Source organism: Ovis aries, chromosome 7, assembly GCF_016772045.2.
Source record: "Ovis aries strain OAR_USU_Benz2616 breed Rambouillet chromosome 7, ARS-UI_Ramb_v3.0, whole genome shotgun sequence".
In the NCBI taxonomy this organism is placed as follows: Eukaryota; Metazoa; Chordata; class Mammalia; order Artiodactyla; family Bovidae; genus Ovis; species Ovis aries.
In genome coordinates, this window is record NC_056060.1 from 9,274,276 (window position 1) to 9,300,125 (window position 25,850).

Sequence of the window (25,850 nt, forward strand, 5' to 3'; positions counted from 1 at the left end):
CTCAGCACTCCCCTACAAATACAAAATGAACTTGTGTTCTGGGCCTTTCCAAGCTTTCTCTTTGTCCTCAACAGAACTTAATTATACTGACTCTAAGAATTATAGCCTACTATTAAAAAAAAAAACCAACTTATTTTAGAAAGAACACGTAACAGGGGATTTACCATCTAACCAATTTTTAAGCATAAGATACACTACTGTTGACTACAGGTACAGTGTTACACAGTAGATCCCCAGAGCTTACTCACCTTGCTAAGTAAAACATGATGCTCACTGATTAGTAGCTGCTCGCTTTCCTTGTCTTCCAGCCCCTGGCAAGTACCTTTCTACTCTTGAATTTTATGAATTTGATTATTCTAATACCTCATACAAGTAGAAACATTCAGTATATACCTTTCTGTGACTGGTTTATTTCACTTAAGGTTCTCAAGATTAGTACAGCCTACTATTATCTTCATTTTACAAATGAGGAATCTGAAGCACAAAGAGATCAGGTAATTTATTCAAGACAACGTTAGCATTCAAACATAGGTAGTCTAGTTCTGCATGAGAGCAACAGCTAGCAGCTGAGTAAGTGTTCAATAGATAGGAAGACTGTAGTATATTTGTTTTATATTATTGTGTCCCTCTGTTAGAATACGAGCTCCTTAAAGGCAGGAACTTCTTATAGGCTGGTGAATACCTTATTCATCTATTCTACACTCACTAAATACCTCAACTAATTCAAATTTTCAACAAATGTTTTTAAATTATATAAACAAAATTTTAAAAATAGTCTTTTGCCCCAATTCTTTCAGTCTACAGTAGATGGTAAAAAAGTTTTTCAGACCAGCAAATTTTGTGAAAGAAAATCAACTGGGAGTTAAATTATTCTAAGTTAAGTCTACTGAAAATGCAGATTTCTCCCTAAGGTCTTTAAGAAATCAGTTTATCAGTGAATCTTACATAGTGATAATGGGCTATTTTAGGACAACCTTCAAGTCTTCCTAGAAGTCCTGTCCCTGACAAGAAGGAAGAAGTCAGCAGCAACAACAAAAAAAATCCCCAAAGCCCTACAGGTCCAAGAATAATATATTAAATATACGCAAAAACAATGCAGCCTCAATGCTGTCTCTGAAGCTGCAAGATGCAGTATCTAAAGAGATGATGAAGTATTTACAATATAAAATCAAAGAGGCAGAGATCCTTACAGGTCCCAAAGGTCTGAGAGATTTTAAAGAATCCAGGGCCTCATTCATAGCACTTATTCCTAGAAGCAGATCTTTCAATAGAAAGACAAAGAGGCTCCGTTATAACAATCGGCCATTATAAATGAAAAATATTATTGCTTTCTGTATTGTTACTGAGCCAAATTTCCAAACTAAAGAAGTGCAGCACGTACAATAAAGAGTTAAAGAATCAGGCTAATGATAACTATGCAATCAGAACCTGAAAAATATAATTTAAGTTTCTTAATATTCACAGCAGAAAAAAAGGTCCATGGTTATAAACAGAGTTTTGACTTACCAAAAACAAAAGTCTAAACATTAAAATATCAGTTTAAATTAGTAAATCTACCTTTAAGAATGATTATAAATTAGTCTCCTCCCATTGTCTAATTATAAAATGATCTAGTCTTCGCTTAGAAGTACTACAAGGGTATAGAATATTCATCTTTTTAAAATGAAGTGAATAAAAAATATTTTTTTAGAAATCAATGTGCTAGAAAGCTGAAGTAGAAACATCTGCTTTAATATCCAGCTTGAAAATTTCATGCGAGAAAAAAAAAGTAAAAATACAAAATTTAAAAACCCTGAATATATGTTATATGTGAAAGAACTAGCCAGTGTTCTGATTTGTGTGCTTTTTGTATGCAATCAAAGTGAAGTGTGTCTTGTTTGATCAAATAGGAAGTCATTATTAAAGACATATGAAAATGAAGGCATATTTTTAAACTCACAATTTAAAGTGTAACAGAAATAGACACAAAGAGGATGCTATTATTACAAGTAGAAATAGATAAAATGAATGACGTTTAGCATCCTATCCTCTGTAATCCCCATCTACAGTCAGTGTTTTAAAAAAATCTATTTCCTTGATAATTTTTTTTTTTGCCACTTATTTGGAGTTACAATACTACACAGAGAAAAATGTTCTCTCCATTATAACATCTTGAATTGACAGGTTAACAGTTATAATCTTATGTTGATTGTAAAGATCACTCTTATTTGGGGACAAACTTTGTTTCAAGAAGTTTTTTTCATTAGAAGTACTTACAACAATGTTACAGCTTTCAAAAGCTATCTACAAGTGTGAAAAGATAATTAGGAGTAATATTTGTAGTAAAAAGCTATTTTCAAATAAAATATAAAAAGTAATCAATTTTGTTATGTTTCACCCTATGGTTGCTATGTCATATATGCCTGTGTCTAGATATGACATAATTTTATTTAGAATACCACAAATAATTTCAATAATTTTATACAGCAAATTATGTGTTTCCTAAAAAGAATCCCTTGTTTGAATCTCTTTTTAATTAAATAAACAAATACCTTTAAAGGTGAGAGTTGAGTCTTTTTTCTCCAAAAGGTTTCATTTATTTTAAAGCCATATCATAGAAATAACATATTTTACAATAGAAAGAATGAACTCTAGACTATGTATTTTACTAGATATTACCTATCCAGTTCTACAAAATGTTTAGATACTGATTGGCTTAAAAACATGAAGATGTTCCAAATTGATGATTTCCACATTTAATTAATCTTGAATATAGAATTATTAAATTAATCTGGGAGAAAACAACTTGAAATTACAAGTTTACCCTACTTTTCTGATCTAGCCTTTTTAACTTCTCCTGTTGTAAAGTCATTTGCCTGCTTTTAGCACCCTCTGCAGGTGAACCAATATTATACAAGACTTATATGCCATTAAAAACCAGTAAAATGGAACCTTTGTGGAAAGGGTGAAATGAAGGTGAATAAACTGTGAAAAAATAAAATAAACAGACTACATTTTCTTAGTTCTGTTCAGGCAAGAAAATTCTGTTTGTAAGTTAATTATCCAATTTACTAAACCAACAACAAAAACCCTGTGTGTGTGCATATGTGTATTTCAAAGATAAAATGTTACACTTCATTGTGATCACAGACATACAGAAAAAGCTCAAAGGCAACACTAAAAGAGAAATTACAATTTGTAGATCATGCCAAGAATATCCAAATGATAAATTATTTGCAAGTGAAATGAAACTGCCAACTCACCATCCCTGTTGGACAGCAGACACACCAGGCCGTTGAGGCATGTGTCAGAGACTTCTGTGATGCTGGTTGCACATCTGCCTATAGTCTGAATAGTGGCTGCTGCAAACTGTTTATCCTGGCTTTTCACGTAGGTCTAAAAAACATTGCCTCAATTAGTTTATACACTGGTACTATCAAGAAAAGAAAAATATCCCTACTATATGAAGCTCTGTCAAAATCAAGTTCTAGAATATATAATCTTCTCCTCTATAGGCACAATAGGAAGTCCACCTTTTGACTTAATTCAGTTCTGTTTTTTCACTTAAAGAATGGGACTGTAGTACGGGCACATTTTCAAGTCAGGTTCATTCACCTGAAGCCACAGTAGCTTATAACTCCAAAACAGATAGTGGGGGAGCAGTCACCCAAGATAGCAATTAGTTTAAGTGCAAGGTTGAAAGAAATGATGAGACCTCTCTTTTTGTAGGTTTCAGTTCATTTAACTGGCAGCATCTATGAATCCATGAAAAAAGGGTGGCCTTTTCAGAGATACTAAACCTAAAAATTGGGAGAAGTGGAGAAAAAGGAGCAATATGCTACCGATAAACATTTTACTTTAAAAAAGGTTATCTGAATGGTGATAAAACTACAATAGCCACAGTGAGGAGCATTTCAATAAAGACTTTATAAATATACCTGATTTCCAATAAAATAAAACATCATACTTTTGAAAAAGATTTTCTTGAAAAAAATGTTTTAAAAATTCAATGTAAACGACATATTTATACAAACTTAAGAAATTAATCACTACAGGCCTAAAAAATTGTCACTTTCGTTATTACTTTCCTAATTCAAAAACTAAGCTTTTATTGTATACAGACAGAAAGAGATGTACTTTTAATAGATATGCACATTTATGTACAAAATATAAATGGATTTAAAATCCCATTTTCAAGTGGAATTAAAAAAAAAAAAGATTCCCAAACTCAAATAACAAGCACATAACGTAGAATTAACACCTTATTCATCTAACATGCAAAAAAGGATATGCATTTAAATGGTGTCTAAATGACAAATGGAGGAGAAAAATCCAAAAACTATCTAAAAGACACATGAAATTGGTGAAAATGGCACCAAAAACATGATTAAATATTGAAGAAATAAACAAATTAAATTTCTTAGTTCCCTGTAGGAAAAATCACTGTATTTAAAACCATTTCCCAGTTGATTACCTAATTTCCCCAATCACAAAAAATAAGTCCTTTGAAAAGTTCTCCATTATTTCAAAAAGTTATAAAGAAACTGTAACACCTATGGACATAACACATAAACACACAAAAAAAGTACACGTATAGACAGTGATAAAAACAGATGTATAAACAAAGAATGTATTTAAAAGTCTGACTAAAGAATGGACCTTATTAAATAGCCTGATATTAAATGAAATGACTGGATTACCAATATTCTGAAATAGACAAACAATGCCATAACATTACCTGGGACTCACTCCCTACAACTCCAGTAACCTGACAGAAGCAGAAAGCAGAAAGCAAAAGGACATCCAAACGGATTACACAGATCATACATGACAAGATACGGGACAACTGCAAACACAGAGACAGAAACTGAAAAGTAAATAAGCAAACCTATAAAAAGGAGTTACGAGTCACATTTCAGCAATGTTCTATAGCCACAGATTACTAGTAAGAACTTGAGATACTGTATTTTCTGCCATGCAAATATAAAATGAGCATATATCCTAGTTTTATAAGAACTTTTTCTAAAAAAATATATAGCATAAAAGTATAGTAATCCAGTTACAAAATTACAAAGCACGAATATATTATAATATCCCACTACTCCTGATAAAAGTATAAGATCACAGAGTCAAAAAGAAATACAAGGTCTTTATAGCTAAAAAGAAATTTAGAACAGGCATAAAGAATGATTATAGCAACAAAATAATCTATAAAAGCTGCGTGTGTATGCTCAGCTGCTCAGTCCTGTCCTACTCTCTGGGACCCTATACACTTAAAAGTTACCACCTATCACACAACCTAAGCAATATTGGAGTGGGTTGTCATGCCCTCCCTCCTCCAGGGGATCTTCCCAACCTAGGGATCGAACCCGTGTTTCCTGCACTGGCAGGCTGGAGTCTTTACCACTGAGCCACCTGGGAAGCCACCTATAAAAGCTGGGGGTAGACAAAAATTCTGGGAATACTGTATGGCATGCGGTATACTTTAGTTAAGAAAAAACTGCTGATGAAACGTAAAACCTGCAATATTGATATAAGGTTTTCTATTACTGTGCTCTACCACTAAGTCTTCAGAGCTAACTCTTTCGTCATAAAAAGCCTAAGAGCCATGAGGCAATTTTTTTTATGTTTTTGAAGCATGTGCATCTGGGAAGCATCTCATCTATCCACATATAGGATTTTAAAAATACAACAAAACATTAACAGTTAAACAATCATGAGGAGGGCAATTTTAAACCTTTTTTTTGAGCTATACATGAAGCTAGCAGACAATGTCTAAAATAGAAGCAGATAATCAAATAGGGACAACCAAATAAGAAATGAAGCCATTTTCCTGAGTAGAGTGTAGCACAAACTATTGATGATAACAAAGAGTTATAAACTAGTTTCTCAAATTCTACAATATGAAAGGGACTACATTTTATTTCCCTTAAATTTAAAATTTGTAGTTGATGTTTATTATTGAAAACTTATAAATTAGTCGTCAACCTTCTTCCAAATTATACAGTTTTATTTATACAATTACACACATCTAAATTGAGAAAGACATATATCTAACTTTAAACTGAACAGATGCTTTAGAAGTTATTGCATAATTAGCATTGTACACAAACCTGAAATTCTCGAAGGAGAGTTGATATGTTGGCTTCATTTGCCAAGTTTGTCAAAATTTCAAGCTAAGGTAGAAAAAGAGAAAGTAAATGTTTTTTGATGGTATGGAGAGAGCAACATGGAAACTTACAATACCATGTGTAAAACAGATAGCCAATGAGAATTTGCTGTATGACCACGGAACTCAAACAGGGGCTCTGTGACAATCTAGAGGGGTGGAATCGGGAGGGAGGTTCAGGAGGGAGGGGACAGATGTATACCTATGGCTGATTCTTGCTGATGTTTGACAGAAAACAGCAAAATTCTGTAAAGCAAGTATCCTTCAAATAAAAATTAAAAAAAAAAAAACACAAAGAAAGTAAATTTAATAAAGGTTAGCCATTTAATAGAAAGGTAATTTCTATTTTTTAAAAAAAGCCTATTACAAATGTGAGACACTACACCTTTCAGTTGAACTTTGTCTCCCTACATCTACAAACAGAATAATTATATGGTGCTTAAAAAATAATTACAAAAAAGAGAATTCTACACCTTCGCTAATTGTTTCCTCCAACTTTATAATTTATTATCTAATTAACCTAAACAACTTAAGGCAGTTTTCTTTTTCTTTTAATAATAAAGTTAGAAAATAACTTGCCCTCCATGTAATACCTTTATATTCCAGATACCAATTAATTCTTTTGATTAGTTTTCGTTCATCTTACCAAACCAAATATTTAGACATTTTAATTCTTTCTTCTGGATTTAGTTAAAAGAAATGTGAAATTAAAAGTTCATCTTAAATAGGTTTGCTAAAAAAATTCAGTATCTACTCATAAAAAAATATTCAATTTATCTGAAGGAAAGCTTCAAAAAGGAAAACAGGAACACAGAACAGATGGGACAAACAGAAAAATAAAATGAAAGATGTAGACATAAAGATATTCATATCAATAATTACATTAAAGGCAAATGATCTAAACACTAATTAAAAGGCATAGATTGTATGAGTCTTCCTATATATTCTGGATACTAGTCAATTTTTAGGTTATGTACTGGAAATATTTTCTCCTAGATTATGAACTGACTTTTCATTTTATTTTGATGAGAACATCTTACTTTGCTGTACTATTTTGAAAAGTCATATTCTTAACATAGAGAAAAGGTGAAAAGCAGTTTTTATCTAAGCCATTTGCTTTTAGAGTTGCCAAAATGATACCACATCATCCCCAAACACATCTTGTACGTATCTTCTGCAAACAAGGACATTGTCCTACAGGCCACAATACAACCAAGAAAACCAGGAAATTAACACTGATATATCAAATCTATACAATAATCACTTACATTTAGGTTTCACTAATTATCTCAATAATGTATTAAAAAAAATAGTGTATGAGTTCCGTATCAATATTTAGTTGTTTAGTTTCTTTCAGTATAAAAGTTTCTCAACCTTTCTTTTGACCTTCCGGACCTGGATGCTTTTCATTAACTGCAAACCAATTATTCTGTAAATTAATTATATAATTTGGGCATGTCTTAGATTTTTTTTTTTTTATTAAACTTAAGCTTCCATGTGATTAACCAATCATTCCAATATTTGTTGAATAGTCTACTATTGAATAGCTCTCACTGGTTTATAATGTCTCCCCTCATGTATGATACATTTGATATGCATAGATTTGTTTCTATGCTTCATATGTTATTATCACATATTCCAAGTATCATATTGTTTTCATCATTATAACTTTATATTCATAACTATATTCTATACTGTAGTTATCATTCCCTGAATACAACTCTTTCATAATCTCTTATATTTGCATAAAATGTGCCTTTTTTCCTACACTGAACCCTACAACTCTGCTATCAACTTACCTACCAACAACAACAAAAATGACAAAATCATGTCATTCTTTTTAGATCCACTCTAATGTCATCTTTTTCACCAGTCTTCTCTAAACATACCAGAAAATTAGCTGCATCTTTCTCTTTTTCCACAACACTCAATTCACATCTATTAATCACTTAAAACACAAGGTTAAAATTATCCATTTACATGTCTGTCTCTTTCACTTACTGTGAGTTACTCAAGGTATAGGCAGCATGTCTTAACTTTGTCTTATTAAAATGTAGCACAGTAATTAGTATACAATAACGTAGTTTTAAAAGCATAAAGAAAATCCCCCAATGCATCTATTTAAAAAAAAAATAGGTCTCCATTTTGAAAATGCTAAACTAAAAGTTACAGCAATACTGTCAAAGTAATTATGCATTAAAGTGTCTGAAAAATAAGGGCATGCATACCTTCAGTATCTTGATCATAGTTGGATCAGTTGACCTAACGTAAAAACTCTTCAGATAAGGTTCAAACATACCCTAGATTACAAAAATAAATATATAAATACATTTATGATACTAGTACATTCATGTCTCTCTTAAATTTTGCGTTCACAACATACATACCTTTCTTTGAATTGACATAGTTGCTATATTCTGTAGGACAATATATTGCACTTCCCTAGAAATTAAAGTAGAATTTTGACTAGGTATATTTTCCAACAAAATATATCCTAAAGTAAACACTATATTAAAGAAAAAGAATCAGCAGTAAGCTTCATATTGAAAGACACTCTTAAATATAATACTGAAAGATTTCTAGCAAATCTTAAGATATTTATGCCTTCTTTTAAAAATACACTTTCCCTATAAGCTATACAACACTAGACTTGATTCATGAAATGGAAGAGTTACAACAGCAGAGCCACTGCTGCACATGCTCTGAACATACGCAGAGAAGGTGCTCTAGGGTTAACGGAACAGACACAAGCACAGTGTTAATACAAACTCTTGACTGGAGGGCTCATCATGTGACTCAGTTCTGTCCAAAGTGAAGGACAGGTTTTAAAAGAAAAAAAGCCATGTTATTTTAGGTCCAAATATCTAAGAAATGAATGTACAACTGGAGCTGGTATAACGCTTCATGTGAAAGATGCATTCCAGATCCTTATTCGAACCAGCTATGGACAACAAAACTTAATGAACTGATAAAAGGGAAAGAATGCCTATGCGAACAGACAGAGGAACACAAAGGAAATAGCATCTTACTAAGGAAGGGCCAAAGCCAATCTAGGGTGAAAGCTGTGGCACTGATTCTGAGCTAAGAACAAAAATAAATATTTATCTTTCTTCTCTCAACTCATTAACAGAAGTACTCAAAGGAAAAAAATTTAATTTAAAATAACTACTGAAAAATATTCAGGGTAAGCTAAATAGCTTGAAACAACAGTTTTCTTAAATACAGAAAACAAAACAAATGACAAACATCTGATCTTAAACTTACGAAGTACATGTGACAGGAACTCAAGGTTTCCTGAACTGCTGACTTGAAGTGCTGAATTACAGAGAGGTAACACTGAGAAGTACACTGCTACCTACTGGCCTATCTCCAGGAAATAACAAGCTTATACATTTCTTTAAAACAAGTAATATTAAGACTATAGCTCTCTTCTTAAATAGAACTACTGTAATTAAATATTGCAACTTTACAAAAAGCAGTTCTGTCTTATATAATTATACTAGTCAATACAATAATACATTTAATGTAGTTTTTCAGTGACTCTAGATTTAAGGTAAATCCCCAAAATTCTTATTGTCATGCCTAGAAATACCAAAATACTAGGCTACTGTAATAGCATATACTATATTACAAAAAAATACTTCCAATTTCTTTGGCTTAAGGTTAAAAAAAAAACAACCTTCAATATTTAACATTAACTTTGAAATCAATAATCTAAAGGCTTCTATAATAATCCCCTTAAGTATGAAATCTCAACTGATAAAATACAGTCAGAACCATGTGCTAAATGCCTAATAGACACATTTGATTTGTTCAAACATTACTAGTAAAGTAACACAATACAAAAGAAAACACACATATAAAATCATGTCATACCTATTGCTACGAAGCAAACGCACTAGTGATTTGGAAATAATGCCAGCTTCTGATTTTGGTGCTATATGCCAATACAGCTGAGCAACCGCCATAACCACCTAAAAGATAAAACATGAAAACAGTAAGAACTATGGGCAGTTCCACACTACAGTTTCGAAGTATGTTCTTATATAGGATTTGCTTTAACGCCTACAAAATCCCCATGAACTAAGATGAGATGAGTAAGTTGTTACCTCTGTGTGGCAGGTTGAACAGGGTCCCCCTAAGAATGCATGCCTACCCTCAGAATGTGACCTTATTTGGAAATACAGTCTTTGCAGATGTTATTAAGGTAATGATCAAGATGAGATCATACTTGATTATAGAGTGGGCCCTAAATCCAATGTGAGTGTCCTTATCAGAGACAGAAAAGGACACAGAGAAGAAGGCAGTACGAACACGGAGGCAGAAACCGTAGTGCGGCCTGTGAGTCACGGAATGTCGAAAACTGCTGGCGATCACCAGAAGCTAATTTCTCCCTAAGAGCTTCCAGCAGGAACCCACCCTGTCAACATCTTGACTTAGACTTTGGGTCTCCTGAAATGTGAAAGAGTAAATTTCTATTTACTTTTAAATTAACATTTTTCTTTAATAAAAAATTAAAGAAATTTTTATTTCTTTAATCTACACAGTTTTTTGTAAACTGATACGGCAGCTCTAGGAAAGCAGTCCTGTACACCCTCAGAAAAAAACAAAAGAATGTTCAGTGAATCACCCAAGGACTGACACGCCAGTAGTACATGGCAAAGCTGGACACTCACTCCAAAGCCCACAGTCCTCCTAGTGTTGCCACTGCTGGTGCTACTCTGAGACAGGAATGAAACCAGACACTTAAAGGTAACAGTAGTAAGTAGGTTAAAATTTTTAAAGAACCTCCAAATACAGCATATTTAAGTTATAATTAAGGGAACTCTATTAAAACAATTCCTCTAAAAAGGCAGCATTTGAAATCCTGTTTTTCAAATGTAGAACCTTAAAAATAGTGCTTGGTTCAAAGCTATTATGGGGGCAGTCAGATTTTCCCTGTCATAAAATGTTTTATGCATAAAATATGTTTTATACAAGACTATGTTTCCCCACGTGCCTCTACACTTAGATCCAGAGATCAAAACTCCAGACTTTCCACTTAGTGAAAGTATTCAGTTCAGCATGTGACAACTGCGAAGAGAGAGCTACAAAAATTAATCATCTTGTCTTTGGTTATGAAGATATATTAATATTGCATTATTTTTGCTTCGGCTGTAGGTAACATATATATAGCAGGACTTCTATGTATGCCTGAAGAGTTTATAGTACTTGAGGGTGCTTAAAGCAAAAACAGTTTCTCCTAGAACTAGAAACACTTTTTAAAACTAGAGTTATAGGTTCCTCAACTTACTGCTCTATGGCACTTCTGTGTACTTCTCTTTTTTGTAACAAGACTGACGTCCAGCTTTCAGACATGACTTGGGAAATTGAGAAGTTTAAGAATATCTAATTTCTTCACTTGTGATCTACAAATACACTTGAATTATAGCACAGCCTCTGCTGAATTTAAAATTTTAGTAAGAAAAAATTAATTACTGACAATCTACAAATAGGTGACAGTCATTTTTAAAAAATATTAAAGCTCACAGATGGCTAACAAGTATTGTATGTAGAAAAGAAAGCTGAAGCTTAATAAACTGTACTTTCTATGTGTGTTAATGATTTTAAGATTCTAGATTCTACTTAGAATGTCATTTGTTCTGATACATTAATTACTCTCAAACCCAAAGGGGCGAAAGGATCTTCTTTTTCCCCAATATTTACAAATCTAAGTGTCTTAATCTCTCTTCAATACCCCAAATTTGAATTTTATAGTCTAATCTGTAAAAGCCATGAGGGAAGCTCCCATAACTCCAAAACAACTGAAAACACAACCACACAGGCCTTCAACACTTACATTATATATGTTTATAAGAAAGTATATTCTGTAAAAACTTTTCTATTCCTAACCATTCATATACTATCACCTTATCCAGACTGTCATAACAGCTTCCCAACACTGCCTCCAGTATTGGTTATCTCCAATTCCATCTACACAGGACTAACAAAGCTTCCTGAAACAAACTCTCAAAGTCTCTCTTGTAAGCTAAGAAGGCTAAAAAAAAAAAAAAAAAAAATCTATTCACAATCCTTCCAAAGCCAACCTTTCTTTACACATATTTATTGTTGCTCAGTCACTAAGGCATGTCTGACTCTTTCCAACTCCATGTGCAGCACCCCAGGCTTCCCTATCCTTCACCATCTCCCAGTATTTGCTCAAACGCATGTCCATTGAGTCAGTAATGCTATCTAACCTCTGCTGCGCCCTTCTCCTCTTGCCCTCACTCTTTCCCAGCATCAGGATCTTTTCCAGTGAGTTGGCTCTTCACATCAAGTGGTCAAAGTATTGGAGCATCAGCTTCGGCATCAGTCCTTCCAATGAATATTCAGGGTTGATTTCTTTTAGGATTGACTGGCTGAATCTCCTTGCAGTCCAAGGGACTCTCGAGTCTTTTCTAACACCACAGTTAAAACCATCGATTATTCAGCACTCAGCCTTCTTTACTTATGGTCCAACTCTCACATCAGTATATGTCTACTGGAAAAACGATAGCTTTGACTAGACCAAAATCACTGCAGATGGTGACTGCAGCCATGAAATTAAAAGACGCTTACTCCTTGGAAGAAAAGTTATGACCAACCTAGACAGCATATTCAAAAGCAGAGACATTACTTTGCCGACTAAGGTCCGTCTAGTCAAGGCTATGGTTTTTCCAGTGGTCATGTATGGATGAGAGAGCTGGACTGTGAAGAAGAATGAGTGCCGAAGAATTGATGCTTTTGAACTGTGGTGTTGGAGAAGACTCTTGAGAGTCCCTTGGACTGCAAGGAGATACAACCAGTCCATTCTGAAGGAGATCAGCCCTGGGATTTCTTTGGAAGGAATGATGCTAAAGCTGAAACTCCAGTACTTTGGCCACCTCATGCGAAGAGTTGACTCATTGGGAAAGACTCTGATGCTGGGAGGGATTGGGGGCAGGAGGAGAAGGGGACGACAGAGGATGAGATGGCTGGATGGCATCATTGACTCGATGGACCTGAGTCTGAGTGAACTCCGGGAGTTGGTGATGGACACGGAGGCCTGGCGTGCTGCAATTCATGGGGTTGCAAAGAATCGGACACGACTGAGCGACTGAACAGAACTGAACTGAACTGACTAGATAGACCTTTGTTGGCAAAGTGGTGTCTCTGCTGTCTAGATATGTCATTGCTTTTCTTCCATGGAGCAAGCATCTTTTCATTTCATGGCTGCAGTCACTATCTGCAGTGATTTTGGTGCCTGAGAAAATAAAATCTGTCACTATTTTCACTTTTCCCCCATCTATTTGCCATGAAATGATGAGACCAGACTCCATGATCTTAGTCTTTTGAATGCTGAGCTTCAAGACAGCTTTTTCACCCTCCTCTTTCACTTTCATCAAGAGGCTCTTTAGTTCCTCTTCACTTTCTGCCATTAAAATGGTATCATCTGCATATCTGAGATTATTGATACTTCTCTCGGCAATCCTGATTACACCTTGTGAGTCATCCAGTCCAGTATTTCAAATGATGTACTCTGCATATAAGTTAGTAAGCAGGGTGACAATATACAGCTTTGACGTACTCCTTTCCCAATCTGGAACCAGTCCTTTGTTCCATGTCCGATTCTAACTGTTGCTTCTTGACCTGCATACAGGTTTCTTAGGAAGTAGGTAAGGTAGTCTGGTATTTCCATCTCTTTAAGAATTTTCTACAGTTTGTCATGATCCACACAGTCAAAGGCTTTAGTGTAGTCAACAAAGCAGATGTTTTTTTGGAATTCTCTTGCTTTTTCTATGATAGAATGAATTTTGACAATTTGATCTCTGATTCCTTTGCCTTTTCTAAATCCAGTTGAACCAAATTAGCAGGAAACCAAAACATATTGGAACAAAACATATACTACCTCTGCTGCTGCTGCTGCTAAGTCGCTTCAATCGTGTCCAACTCTGTGCAACCCCATAGACGGCAGCCCACCAGGCTGCCCCACCCATGGGATTTTCCAGGCAAGAGTACTGGAGTGGGTTGCCATTGCCTGAGAAGGTGATGGCACCCCACTCCAGTACTCTTGCCTGGAAAACCTCATGGACAGAGGAGCCTGGTAGGCTGCGGTCCACGGGGTCGCGAAGAGTCGGACATGACTGAGCGACTTCCCTTTTACTTTTCACTTTCACGCATTGGAAAAGGAAATGGCAACCCACTCCAGTGTTCCTGCCTGGAGAATCCCAGGGATGGGGGAGCCTGGTGGGCTGCCGTCTATGGGTCACACAGAGTCGGACACGACTGAAGCAACTTAGCAGCAGCAGCAGCAAACTACCTCTAGCTGGTATATAATCAAAGAAGCAGGGAACCAAAGTATACTGGTACAGTACAAACTACCTCTATTTGTTTCACTATTCAAAAACATTCTTGATCAGTAAGTATTTGGACTATAAGCCAATTTCCAAGACAAAGTTAAATTAAAAATGAATAAATTATAATTTTAGTTGGCAAGTTACAGCTACTTAAGTAACAGCAAGTCAAGTGAGGACACACTAAAATATAAGCATATTTTACAATATTAATAAAATAACATATGTGTCATTATTGTACATAGTCACCTAATCATGATTTAGAAACTAAATACGAAGTATAGGATAAAAACTTCTGCTAATTCCTAAGATACACATTCAAAGCTCTAAAGACCAAACTCTCCAGCATCAGAAAACAAAGCAGTTCAAGGGAAACTCTCATTTTCAGTTTTAACTAGTTGCACAGAATGATTCGTTAAGAATTTGTTTTTAACTAAAATAAGTTTAAGGAAACATTTAACTTGAATTCATCAAAACTTACATAACTTCCAGTTAAGAGGAAATAACGGTATAGTAAAGAAAGTAACCAGACAAACCCAGAGAACATTCTGCAAGACTTGAGAGTTCAGAAGATAAAACAACCAAATATAATGCAGTATAACTGGTATAGGTGAACCAGTTATAGAAGAATTTAGGGTAAACTGGTATTTCATGAGATGAAATTTTACTGAAGTAGAAACAGGGAACCAGAAAAAATATGCTACAAAATATTATGTGTACTATGACTTTTATCTTGGTTTAAAATATATTATGTACAGACATACACACATATGACAGACGAACACTTATACAGAAAAGAAGGATCTGGGAAAACTGCATTAAGATATTATAACTGATATGTGATGGAAATATAATGTTTATATTAGTTTTTCTAGTTTGTATTTTCTAATTTTCAACTGTATTCTTTTAAAATATTTTAAAATATAAAGAGTTATTTAAAATAAAGATATAAAGCAAAACAAAAACTTAGGACCTCAGTAAAGATGATTTTTAATTATTCCTACCAGTAAAATTTACTATGCATGTATGAGGCATCATGCTAGGTGTTTCTAACTATATGCTAGTCTTTTCAAAACTCTTATTAGATAAATACAAATATAATGAGCAGTGGATGAGATGGTTAGACAGGATCACTGACTCAACAGACATGAATTTGAGCAAACTCCAGGAAATAGTGAAGGACAAGGAAGCCTGGCATGCTGCAGTCCACGAGGTCACAGGGTTGGACATGACTTAGTGACTAAACAACAACAACCTTATTAAGTGCTCACAACAATAATTTCATAACAGAGAAATACATACAGTCTTCCAATCAACTGCAAAACATCTTAGGCTCGTATCCCAGGAATCCAATTACAAAATCAAAAAGAAAATGAAGAACAGTAGGCATACAGCTACCAAACCAAGTAACCTATAAAAACCTGATTTTTAGTATACAAACAAATAAATAAATGCTCCATTAGTACACTCAAAATTACTTGCTGAACTTACATACTTTTAAGCACTGTTTTTAAAAAGCTGTGAATTATTTCTTGTAATGGTTTTTACATACCGCTGCATTCCTGCTCTGAAGCAAAGGCTTTGTATTCCGAATTAAAAGTCTATGGTCTGGATCCATAGTATATGGCCTCTTCCTTTTGTCAGCCTTTTCCTTCTGCTCCTCATCAGAATCATAGAAATCCTTCTCATTGTCCTCTAGGCCATCACCCTACAGGAAAGAAATCCAATTCCAAGCTTAGTTCAGACCTGGAACCACCCAGATACTACACAAAGAAAACTTTTTTAAAAACATCTACAATAATGATAATATTTTACGAATACTATTGTGGAGGCAATTTGAAACTATGCTACTTATATGGAAGAAAGGCCTTACTTTTTCTTGTATTTTATGGCACAGTAACTGTCCTTTAGTGCAAGAGATAATATTTTTATATTATATAGCAAACCTCACATTAAATTAGCATAGAAATACCCACAGTCGTCCAAAGGGAAAAGCTGACCATTAAATTCTAACAAAGCCTATGATATGATACTACCCAAAGCTGAAAACTGTTTCCATAAATTATCAGTCTCTCTGTAACTGGATCAAAGGGTCAGAGGAAAGAAGAAAATTGTTTGAACTGCAACACACATAAAAGAAATCATTAATAAAGTTTGACAGGTTAAAAATTGGTAATTAAAAAGGCCCCTGTGTTGTCAAGAAAGACTAAGTTTGAGATTTATGTATATCCCTGAGACTTGATTATATGCTTTTGTCTTACACTTTTTATTTATTTGAATTCTTTATTATCTGTCAGTAAATGTAGCCTATAGGTGCATGGGTCCGTGCGTGCAGTTATTCCAACTGTTTGAGACCCCCCGGACTGTAGCCTGTCAGGCTCCTCTGTCCATGGGATTTTCCACGCAAGATGACTGGAGCAGGCTGTCATTTCCTCCTCCCGACCTAGGGATCAAACCCGTGTCTCCTGCATTGGCAGGATTCTATACCAGAGTCACCTGGGAACCCCAGCCTACAGGTAAGGAGTTCTAAAAATAAACAACAACAAAAAGCACACAAAGAACATATTCAAGTGGACCCAGTGCAATTACGAGGGCTTCCCACGTGGTGCTAGTGGTAAAGAGCCCCCCTGCCAATGCAGGAGACGTAAGAGACACGGGGTTGGTCCCTAGGTCAGGGGAGGAGGGCGTGGCAGCTCACTCCAGTATTCTTGCCTGGAGAATTCCACAGACAGAGGAGCCTGGCGGGCTACAGTCCATGGGGTCGCACAGAGTCAGACATGGCTGAAGCAACTTAGCACACACAGTGCAGTCACTATTTAGAGGTGATTTCTGTTACCATGTACCTGGAATGTATTTTCCACTTCTGGGAAGATGGAATAGATATACTTATTCCTATTCCTCACACTAAGAACAACTAGAAACCTAAGACATTATATATAAAACAATTTAAGAAAAGAAAGGCAGAGAGAAGAAAGGCCGGATATGGACACCTCAGGAACCAAAGAATGATACAACAGTGAGTTCCTTGGATTTTCATTTTTCCTCGTATATTAAAGACTGGGTGGAAGAGAAGTGAGTTAATAAGAAAATCAATTAAATATAGATTAAACAAATCCCCCCAAAGCCTGCTCCTTGTAGCCAAAGAACCAAGAAAAAGAAAGTCTAGGAACACAGAAAACTTTTCAAGAAAATAACTGTTCTAGTGCAGTCAACTCTAGAGAAAAAACCATGACCCTACCCCTAATCCCACAAGCAAAGACTGACAAGGAGAGCCTAGATATCCACTCCTCCCCTCAGCCTTCCACTGGGGTGCTATCAGAAAAGGCCAAGATAGAACTGAGATTTTAATCCCCACCAGGAGGTAACACGGTGTGGGGAGCTTGGACATCCAAGTCTGCTGATCAATACGGAGGTGACTTCTATCCCTGGCTCCCCTATGCTGGGCGCAGAGGATGCTTAGTGGATACTCCACCCAGGACTTGCAGCAACACCAGCCCATGGTAACAAGGACACCCCACTCTGAGGTGTCAGTGGAAGACAAATCTGTAACAGTCATGAGACACATCCATCCCTCCCATCCAGAAAGCTATCAGGGGAGTAACAGTGCGGAGCCAGATCCCATATTCACCCACAGTAACAATGAGCCCCCTGAGGTGTCAATGGGGGGTAAGGGGAGAACCTGGACTTTTCATGTGACCTGACACTAATGAGATGGCAGCACCCCACTTTTCTTTGCTGGAATAGTCTCAAACAAACCCAGCTAAAACTTAAAATTTGAATAAGATCCACAATCTCATAATATCCAAAATTTCCAGGTTTCAACAAAAAAATCATTCAGCATTTCAAGAGCCAAGCAGGGAAAGCGGATTCCCTGGTTAGGGAACTAAGATACCACATGCTGCGTGGTGTGGCCAAAATAATAATAATACAAATGGCCACAAACATGAAAAGATGCCCAGTTTCACTAATAAAGAAACAAAATGAAATAATATTAAAAAAAAAAAAAGAAGAGGCAGAAAAAAACAACGTATTCACTGGCAAAGAATGTATGCAACTACACGTGAAACTTGCTCCTTGGAAGAAAAGCTATGACAGATCTAGACAGCATATTAAAACGCAGAGACATCACTTTGCTGACAGAGGCCTGTACAATCAAAGCTACGGCTTTTCCAGTAGTCATGTACAGGTGTGAGAGTTGGATCATAAAGAAAGCTGAGTGCTGAAGATTTGATGCTTTTGAACTGTGGTGCTGGAGAAGACTCTTGAGAGTCCCTTGGACTGCAAGAGGATCCAACCAGTCAATCCTAAAAGAAGTCAACCCTGAATATCCATCGGACAGACTGATGCTAAAGCTCTAATACTTTGGCCACTTGACGGGAAGAGCCAACTCACTGGAAAAGACCCTGATGCTGGAAAGATTGAAGGCGTGAGGCAAAGGGCGTGACAGGACGAGATGGTTGGATAGCATCATCGACTCAATGGACATGAGTTTGAGCAAACTGTGGGAGACAGTGAAGGCAGGGAACCTTGGTGTGCTTCAGTCCATGGGGTTGCAAAGGAGTCGGACACCACTTAGAACTGTACAACAACATATGAAACAAGGGGCTAGTGTCTAGCATATATAGACCAACTCCTAAAACACAACAGTAAAAAGCCAATTCAGTTTAAGAAAGGACAAAAGATATCCTTATAACTGAAATATGTCTCCCCTAAAATTCATATGTTGAAGCCTCAAGGTGACCATATGCTTAAGTAGGGACTTCAAGGTTAAATTAGATTTTATCAATGGTATTCTAATCCAATACAACTGGTATTCTTACTAGAAGAGAGAAAGGCATATTAGAACACAGTAAGAAGGCAGCCATCTGTAAGCCATGGACAGGCAGCTTGGGAGAAGCCAAACTTGCTAACACCATGATCCTGGACGTCTAGCCTCTTGGAAAAACTGTGAGAAAACGATGAGAAATAAATTTCTTTTTATTTAACCAGTCTGTGGTATTTTGTTACAGCCTTAGCAAACTAATACAGACAATTACCTAAGAAGATAGCCAAAGGGCAAACAAAGCACATGAAGCAACACAAATTAAAACCACTGCAAGGAGCTTTTGTTATGGCATACACATCAAATTGCTCTCATCTAAAACTAAATTTGAAAGTACTGACAACACCAAATGACAGTAAGGACATCAAGGAAATGGGTCATTCGTATGCTGGTGGTGAATGCAAAACATTATACTCACTTTGGCAGGTTGGCAGTGTCTTACAGAACTGAACCTATATTTACCATACAACCCAGAAATTACACTCTTAGGCATTCATCACGGGGAGATAGAAATTAATTCTCACAAAGATTTGTACATCATAGCAGCTTTATCCCTATTAGCCAAAATGGAAACAACATAGATGTCCTTAAATGAATGGTTAAACAATTGGTTAAGCAAATGGTTAAACATCTCCGCCATGGAATACCACCCAGAAATAAAAAGAAACTACTGATACACACAATTCTGATTAATGTCCAGAGAAGTATACTGAACTTGAGCGAGAAAAAGTAATCCTAAAAGGTTAATATTGTACGATTCCATTAAAACAGCATTCCTGAAATGACAAAATTATAGAGATGGAGAAAAAATGAGCGGTTACCAAGGGTTAAGGGGCAGCAGGGTTAGGCAGACGAAGGAAAGGAGTTTAGCTATAAAATGGTTACATGAAGGATATTTGTGATGGAAAGGTTCTGAATCCTGAATGTATCAATGTTAATACCCTGGTTTGCAAGATGTCACCATTGGAGGAAAATGAATAAAGGTGACACCAGATCTCTCTATATGATGTCTTACAACTGCATGTGAATCTACAATTATCTTAAAATAGAAAGTTTAATTAAATAAAATTAAGGAGAAACAATCAGCAAATCATTTAAAAGCAATTTGCATATATTTATCTATTGTTATAAGATAACAATAAAAGAAATTACCTAAATTGTTATAGTTTAACATCACCTAATGAACTGTTTTCCTTGTAAGTACTTTTAAGACACAATCTTTACTTAAATATCACTGAAAACACTTTTCATCAAAAACATGACCTTTAGGTTTCTTAGAAGTAAGAATAATATTACCCCAGTGTTTTTTAAATCGACAATAAAAAAATTTTTAAGAAATTCTCCAAACAAAAGAAACTCACCAAATTTATACTCTTTGAAAACAAAAGGCATTTTTTTTTTACAAAAGGCATTTTAAAAGTAATACCCACATTTAGAAGTAAACTAGAAATTATAACATTATCTTCTTCAAATACACAATTCAAAACAAATTACTTGTCTAAGTGCTTAAAAAGAAGGACTATAACTGAGATAAACTTTTATATCAAGGCCAATACACAAATAACTTATTCTTTAAGCCTAAGCACTCACATACAATCTTCAGTGTATATTAATCAAACAAATGTTCAAAATCAACCTGAAATTGATATGATGAAACTGCTGTATTTATCATATTCATGAGTGTGAAACACACTAACAAATACGATCTTCAAACGCACATAATGCTGCCTTTTAAAAAGTTTATTCATTCATTCCAGTTCTCCTTCACTATTAACTTTATTAAAGCCCAACTATGTTATTTTAATGAATTATATTTGTATTGCTTATTGTAGTATATAAGAATTTAGGATTATGGCAGTAAGAAGACTATTAAGGAATTTTTTTCTTTCATTAGTATCTTTCCCACATACAAAGATCTTACAAAGCTATTATGTAAAACTTATATAAATTAATGCTTCAAATGTTTTATTAAAGATCTATAAACTAATTCTTTCTTAACATTTAACATTAGATAAATTAGTGTAACTTACTAAAATGAAAGGGATTCTTTGAAATAGTACAAAGTTTTAACAACAGGATTATTGGATAACAAACACAAAGAACATGTTGCTTAATACCTAAAATAGTTATTGATATGAGCTATTATTTCAAAGTATATTCCTGTCAGAAGAAACTTTCTCTTATACTTTCTGTGAAATTTCAACTTAGTTCTATTGTTATGAGAACACCATGGCATAGCTTTTTAGATCTGGCTGCTAATTACTAACTATATATTTTTATCAGCAGCATAATTCTCTTAAGTTTGAACTAAAAGGAAAAAAAATTTAAGGACTGATTAGGCTAATGAAATGAAAGAGATGAGGCTTCCTCACAGGACTGGTGCCAATCTGCAATAACTTAATATCTGAATCTCTGTCACTGCTAGCTGTTTTCTTAGGTTTTCAACCTATGAGAACAGACACGAGCCTAAACAGGATCGAAGAGAGATGCATGCAATCACACTGGGTAGTATCAGGTCATGGCAGCTCAGTATCAGGGCTGCCTCTACGATCGTGTCAACTTCTTGACCTCTCCTTCTCTTCACCTCCTCACTTGTAAAGTGGGATAAAAGCAGTATCTGTATCACGAGTGTGTTGTGTGTGTACGCGCTCAGCTGTGTCCAACTATGTGCAACACCAGGGACTACAGCCCACCAGGCTCCTGTGTCCATGCAGTTTTCCAGGGAAGAATACTGGAGTGGGTTGCCATTTCCTTATCCAGGGCATCTGCCTAACCCAGGGATGAAAGCCCAGTCTCTTGTCTCCTGCAATGGCAGGAGGATTCTTTAACACTGGCGCCACCTAGGCAGCCCAAATAATATTATGGAAGTGTTCATGAAGATTGATTTGTTTAGAGAAAGTATATAACCACTTACTGTTCAGTGAATATTAAACACTCAAATAGTAGCAATTAACATTGCTTTTATTAAAATTTTTTCTAGAAATTATTACCTCACTTTAAATCAAATATCCCCAGATGCAAAATATGAAGAAAAGTTTCCCCTGAAACCCTAACCCTAAAATTATCCCTCAGAAAAGAAACTGCCTCCTATTTGAGATTTACAAGTGTATCAAGAGGCTTTTGTACAGGTGCTTCATTCTGAACCAAAACGTACCGTTTAGGGAACTCATTACACTAAAACAACTTTAATCAATGCTAGTTCCAGTTGCTCAAAAGAAGTCACAAACCCCAGGCACAAAATGTCATTAAAAGTAACACTTAAAAGATTACTTTTTAAAAACAGGTAATATAGGATCACAGAGTTTTGCTTCTAATAACAGGCAATTTGGGATAAACCTTATAGTGAGCTAGGAAAGAAAAATGAAACACACTTGTTTCAAGGCACTGAAAAGCTAAAAGAACAGTGATGAATTATGCAGGCAAGACCCAGAAGTAGTGGTAAACCTAGAAATCTAACAGTTAAACATTTGCAATTGTTTCTCCACCCAAAGCGTGAGTTGTTATAGACATAATAAAAATCTGAAAGGCCTAAAGAGCTTTAAGCAGATTCACAAAAATTAAAGAAGCAAAAGCTGGTGATCAGGATCCACCAAAAAGCAAGATCCCTAACTCTCCTTAATCTCTGGTTTTAAGTCCTGGAAGTCTATATCCTAGGGAAGTTAAGGTCATAAAACTGAAGCTCATATTTTAATCATGTCAATCTAGAATTGAAGTGAATGAGTGAACTCAGATTGCTGATGCCCTGATCAAGTAATAATCCACAAACAAACCAAAACTAATCATCCAAAGCTTCAAAACTAGTTCAACAATTTTTCAGAAAGTAAGGAAAGAGGGCAAAAAAGGGGGAAGAAAAAGCCGTATCACTGAGGGTCAGGATATTGTTTCCATTTGAGAAGGAAAGCAGGATATTAAGTGGAAAGTGAGCAATTAAGGGCTTCTGGTGAATACTTATAATTTGTTTCTTAATCTGAGTACTCCTTACATCAGTGTCTTCAGTTTGCAAAAATTCATGAAGCCATTTGCTTCTGACACATACACATTCAGTTCAGTCGCTCAGTCGTGTCCGATCTTTGCAACCCCATGAATTGCAGCACGCCAAGCCTCCCTGTCCATCACCAGCTCCCAGAGTTCACTCGAAGCCACGTCCATCGAGTCGGTGATGCCATCCAGCCATCTCATCCTCTGTCGTCCCCTTCTCCTGCCCCCAATCCCTCCCAGCATCAGGGTCTTTTCCAATGAGTCAACTCTTCGCATGAGGTGGCCAAAGTACTGGAGTTTCAGCTTTAGCATCATTCCTTCCAAAGAAATCCCAGGGCTGATCTCCTTCAGAATGGACTGGTTGGATCTCCTTGCAGTCCAAAGGACTCTCAAGAGGCTTCTCTAGCACCACAGTTCAAAAGCATCAATTCTTCGGCGTTCAGCTTTCTTCACAGTCCAACTCTCTCATCCATACATGACCACTGGAAAAACCAGAGCCTTGACTAAACGGACCTTTGTTAGCAAAGTAATGTCTGCTTTTCAATATGCTATCTAGGTTGGTCATAACTTTTCTTCCAGGGAGTAAGCGTCTTTTAATTTCATGGCTGCAGTCACTACAGTGATTTTGGAGCACAAAAAGATAAAGTCTGACACTGTTTCCACTGTTTCCCCATCTATTTCCCATGAAGTGATGGGACCGGATGCCATACATTACCTATTTCTAAACATGCATATAAGAAAAAAGCAATGATGTGAATGTAAGTTTTAAAAAACAAAGACAATAAAGAGAGAAGTTAAAAAATGAGGCTATTAGACACGAATTTTCAAGAACTGAGACCTAACTATGGACAATATATTCAAGGAATTAATGATAAGACTGAGTCTTTTGGTGGGGATTTCAACCCTGTCTGGAGAAGGGAAAGGCTACCCACTCCAGTAGTTTGGCCTGGAGAATTCTATGGTCTGTACAGTCCATGGGGTCCCAAACAGTAGGACGTGACTGAGTGACTTTCACCTGTATTATTATTTTTAAACTAATTCTTTTTTGGCCATACTGGCAGATACATGGCATCTTAGTTTCCTGACTAGGGATCAAATTAGTGCTCCTTGCATTGGAAGCGCAGTGTCTAAACCAGCAGACCACCAGGAAAATCTCTCAACCTCGTATTATTTTTACAGAAAAGTCAGATTCACTTTTTTACATAACTTTGACATAAAGTGCCATAATTTCAGCAACCACCAGGACAGATCAGACTCAGGATGATTTATGCTCTCTCAGAGAAAACAGCCCAGATAATCAAAGATATTAAGTGAGCCTCATACTTTGTATCTTACATAACTTAGAACAACTCCAAAATAATCATTCTTAATCAACATTTTAAATGTATGGTGGAAAGAATTTTATTTTCACCTTGTCAAGAAACATTTTCTGTTGCTGTTTGGTTAAACAAGTAAGGTAAACAAGATACAATCAGAAGGATGCTTAGTCTGCTTAAAAGTAAATATAGATAAAAAAGGTTTCAAAGATGCTGAAATCTATAGAAAGAAACTTCCATTTGCTCAACTTAGTACATCAACTTAGTACTAATTGTACATCATATATGAAAAAAGCAGATGAACTAACTCTAATATATCTTCATGTGCATTGAAAAAAATATTTTAGAAATACTTTGTTTCCTATGGAATTGCTTAACTTTTTAAAACAGTTTAAAAAATACCTTCTAGTGTATTTTTATCTAGCTATTAACATTATGCAGTTTCAATTCATGGGCTTCCCAGGTGGCGCTAGTGGTAAAGAACCCAACTGCCAATGCAGGAGATTTAAGAGGTGTGGGTTCGATCCCTGGGTCGGGAAGATCCCTTGGAGGAGGGCATGTCAACCCACTTCGGAATTCCTCCTGGAGAAGCCCAAGGACAGAGGAGACTGGCAGGCCACAGTCCACAGGGTCACAGTCGGACACAACTGAAGCAACTTAGCACGCATGCACTCATGAGGTTTTAATTCATACAAAACATCTATAAATTTAGAATTAAGTAGAAAGGCCTTCCCTACAAAGCTGCAACAGCAGTTATTAGGTATTATGTATTAGTAATAGCAGCCTTTAGGTATTATGCTAAGTTCTCATTCAGAGTATATTATGCATATAATCTTAACCATCTGATCTCCTGATTCTCGGATAAAATATGGTACAATTTAGAAAGAAAAAATGTTAACTTGTATCTTTCATTTGCTACCAAAGGGCAGGAAAACAGAAAATTGTTTTAGAAGTGCTTGCATCAAAAAACTTTTTAAAAATCAACTATTATATATTGTTTGCACTGAGGCTAGAGAAATGAGGTATTATCACCCATGGGGACTTTAATGGGTATTAATTAAAACATTTTATACAGTGGCTTATGTTGGCAATTTTTCTAAACCTCATGATCATTTAAATTATTTCACCTTTTACAACAATAAATTACTGATTATTACAAAGAGAACCATTTAACAGAAATCTGATATAAAAAACCAGCAATGAACTGTAAAACCTGCTCTTTTGCACCTTGGAAC

The 25,850-nt window shown here is 35.6% G+C and overlaps 1 protein-coding gene across 1 annotated transcript in view; it reads right to left on the bottom strand.

Annotated features, from left to right (window-relative positions):
• The window catches only part of AP3B1 (adaptor related protein complex 3 subunit beta 1), a 239,204-nt gene that overhangs the window by 126,891 nt on the left and 86,463 nt on the right, over positions 1–25,850 (bottom strand). The window contains exons 8-13 of the mRNA XM_027971481.2: positions 16,052–16,207; positions 10,025–10,122; positions 8,536–8,590; positions 8,377–8,448; positions 6,093–6,155; positions 3,243–3,375 (exon numbers count right to left, since the gene is read on the bottom strand). Coding sequence (XP_027827282.2) covers positions 3,243–3,375; positions 6,093–6,155; positions 8,377–8,448; positions 8,536–8,590; positions 10,025–10,122; positions 16,052–16,207 — 577 coding nt within the window. The remainder of the gene's footprint in view (positions 1–3,242; positions 3,376–6,092; positions 6,156–8,376; positions 8,449–8,535; positions 8,591–10,024; positions 10,123–16,051; positions 16,208–25,850) is intronic.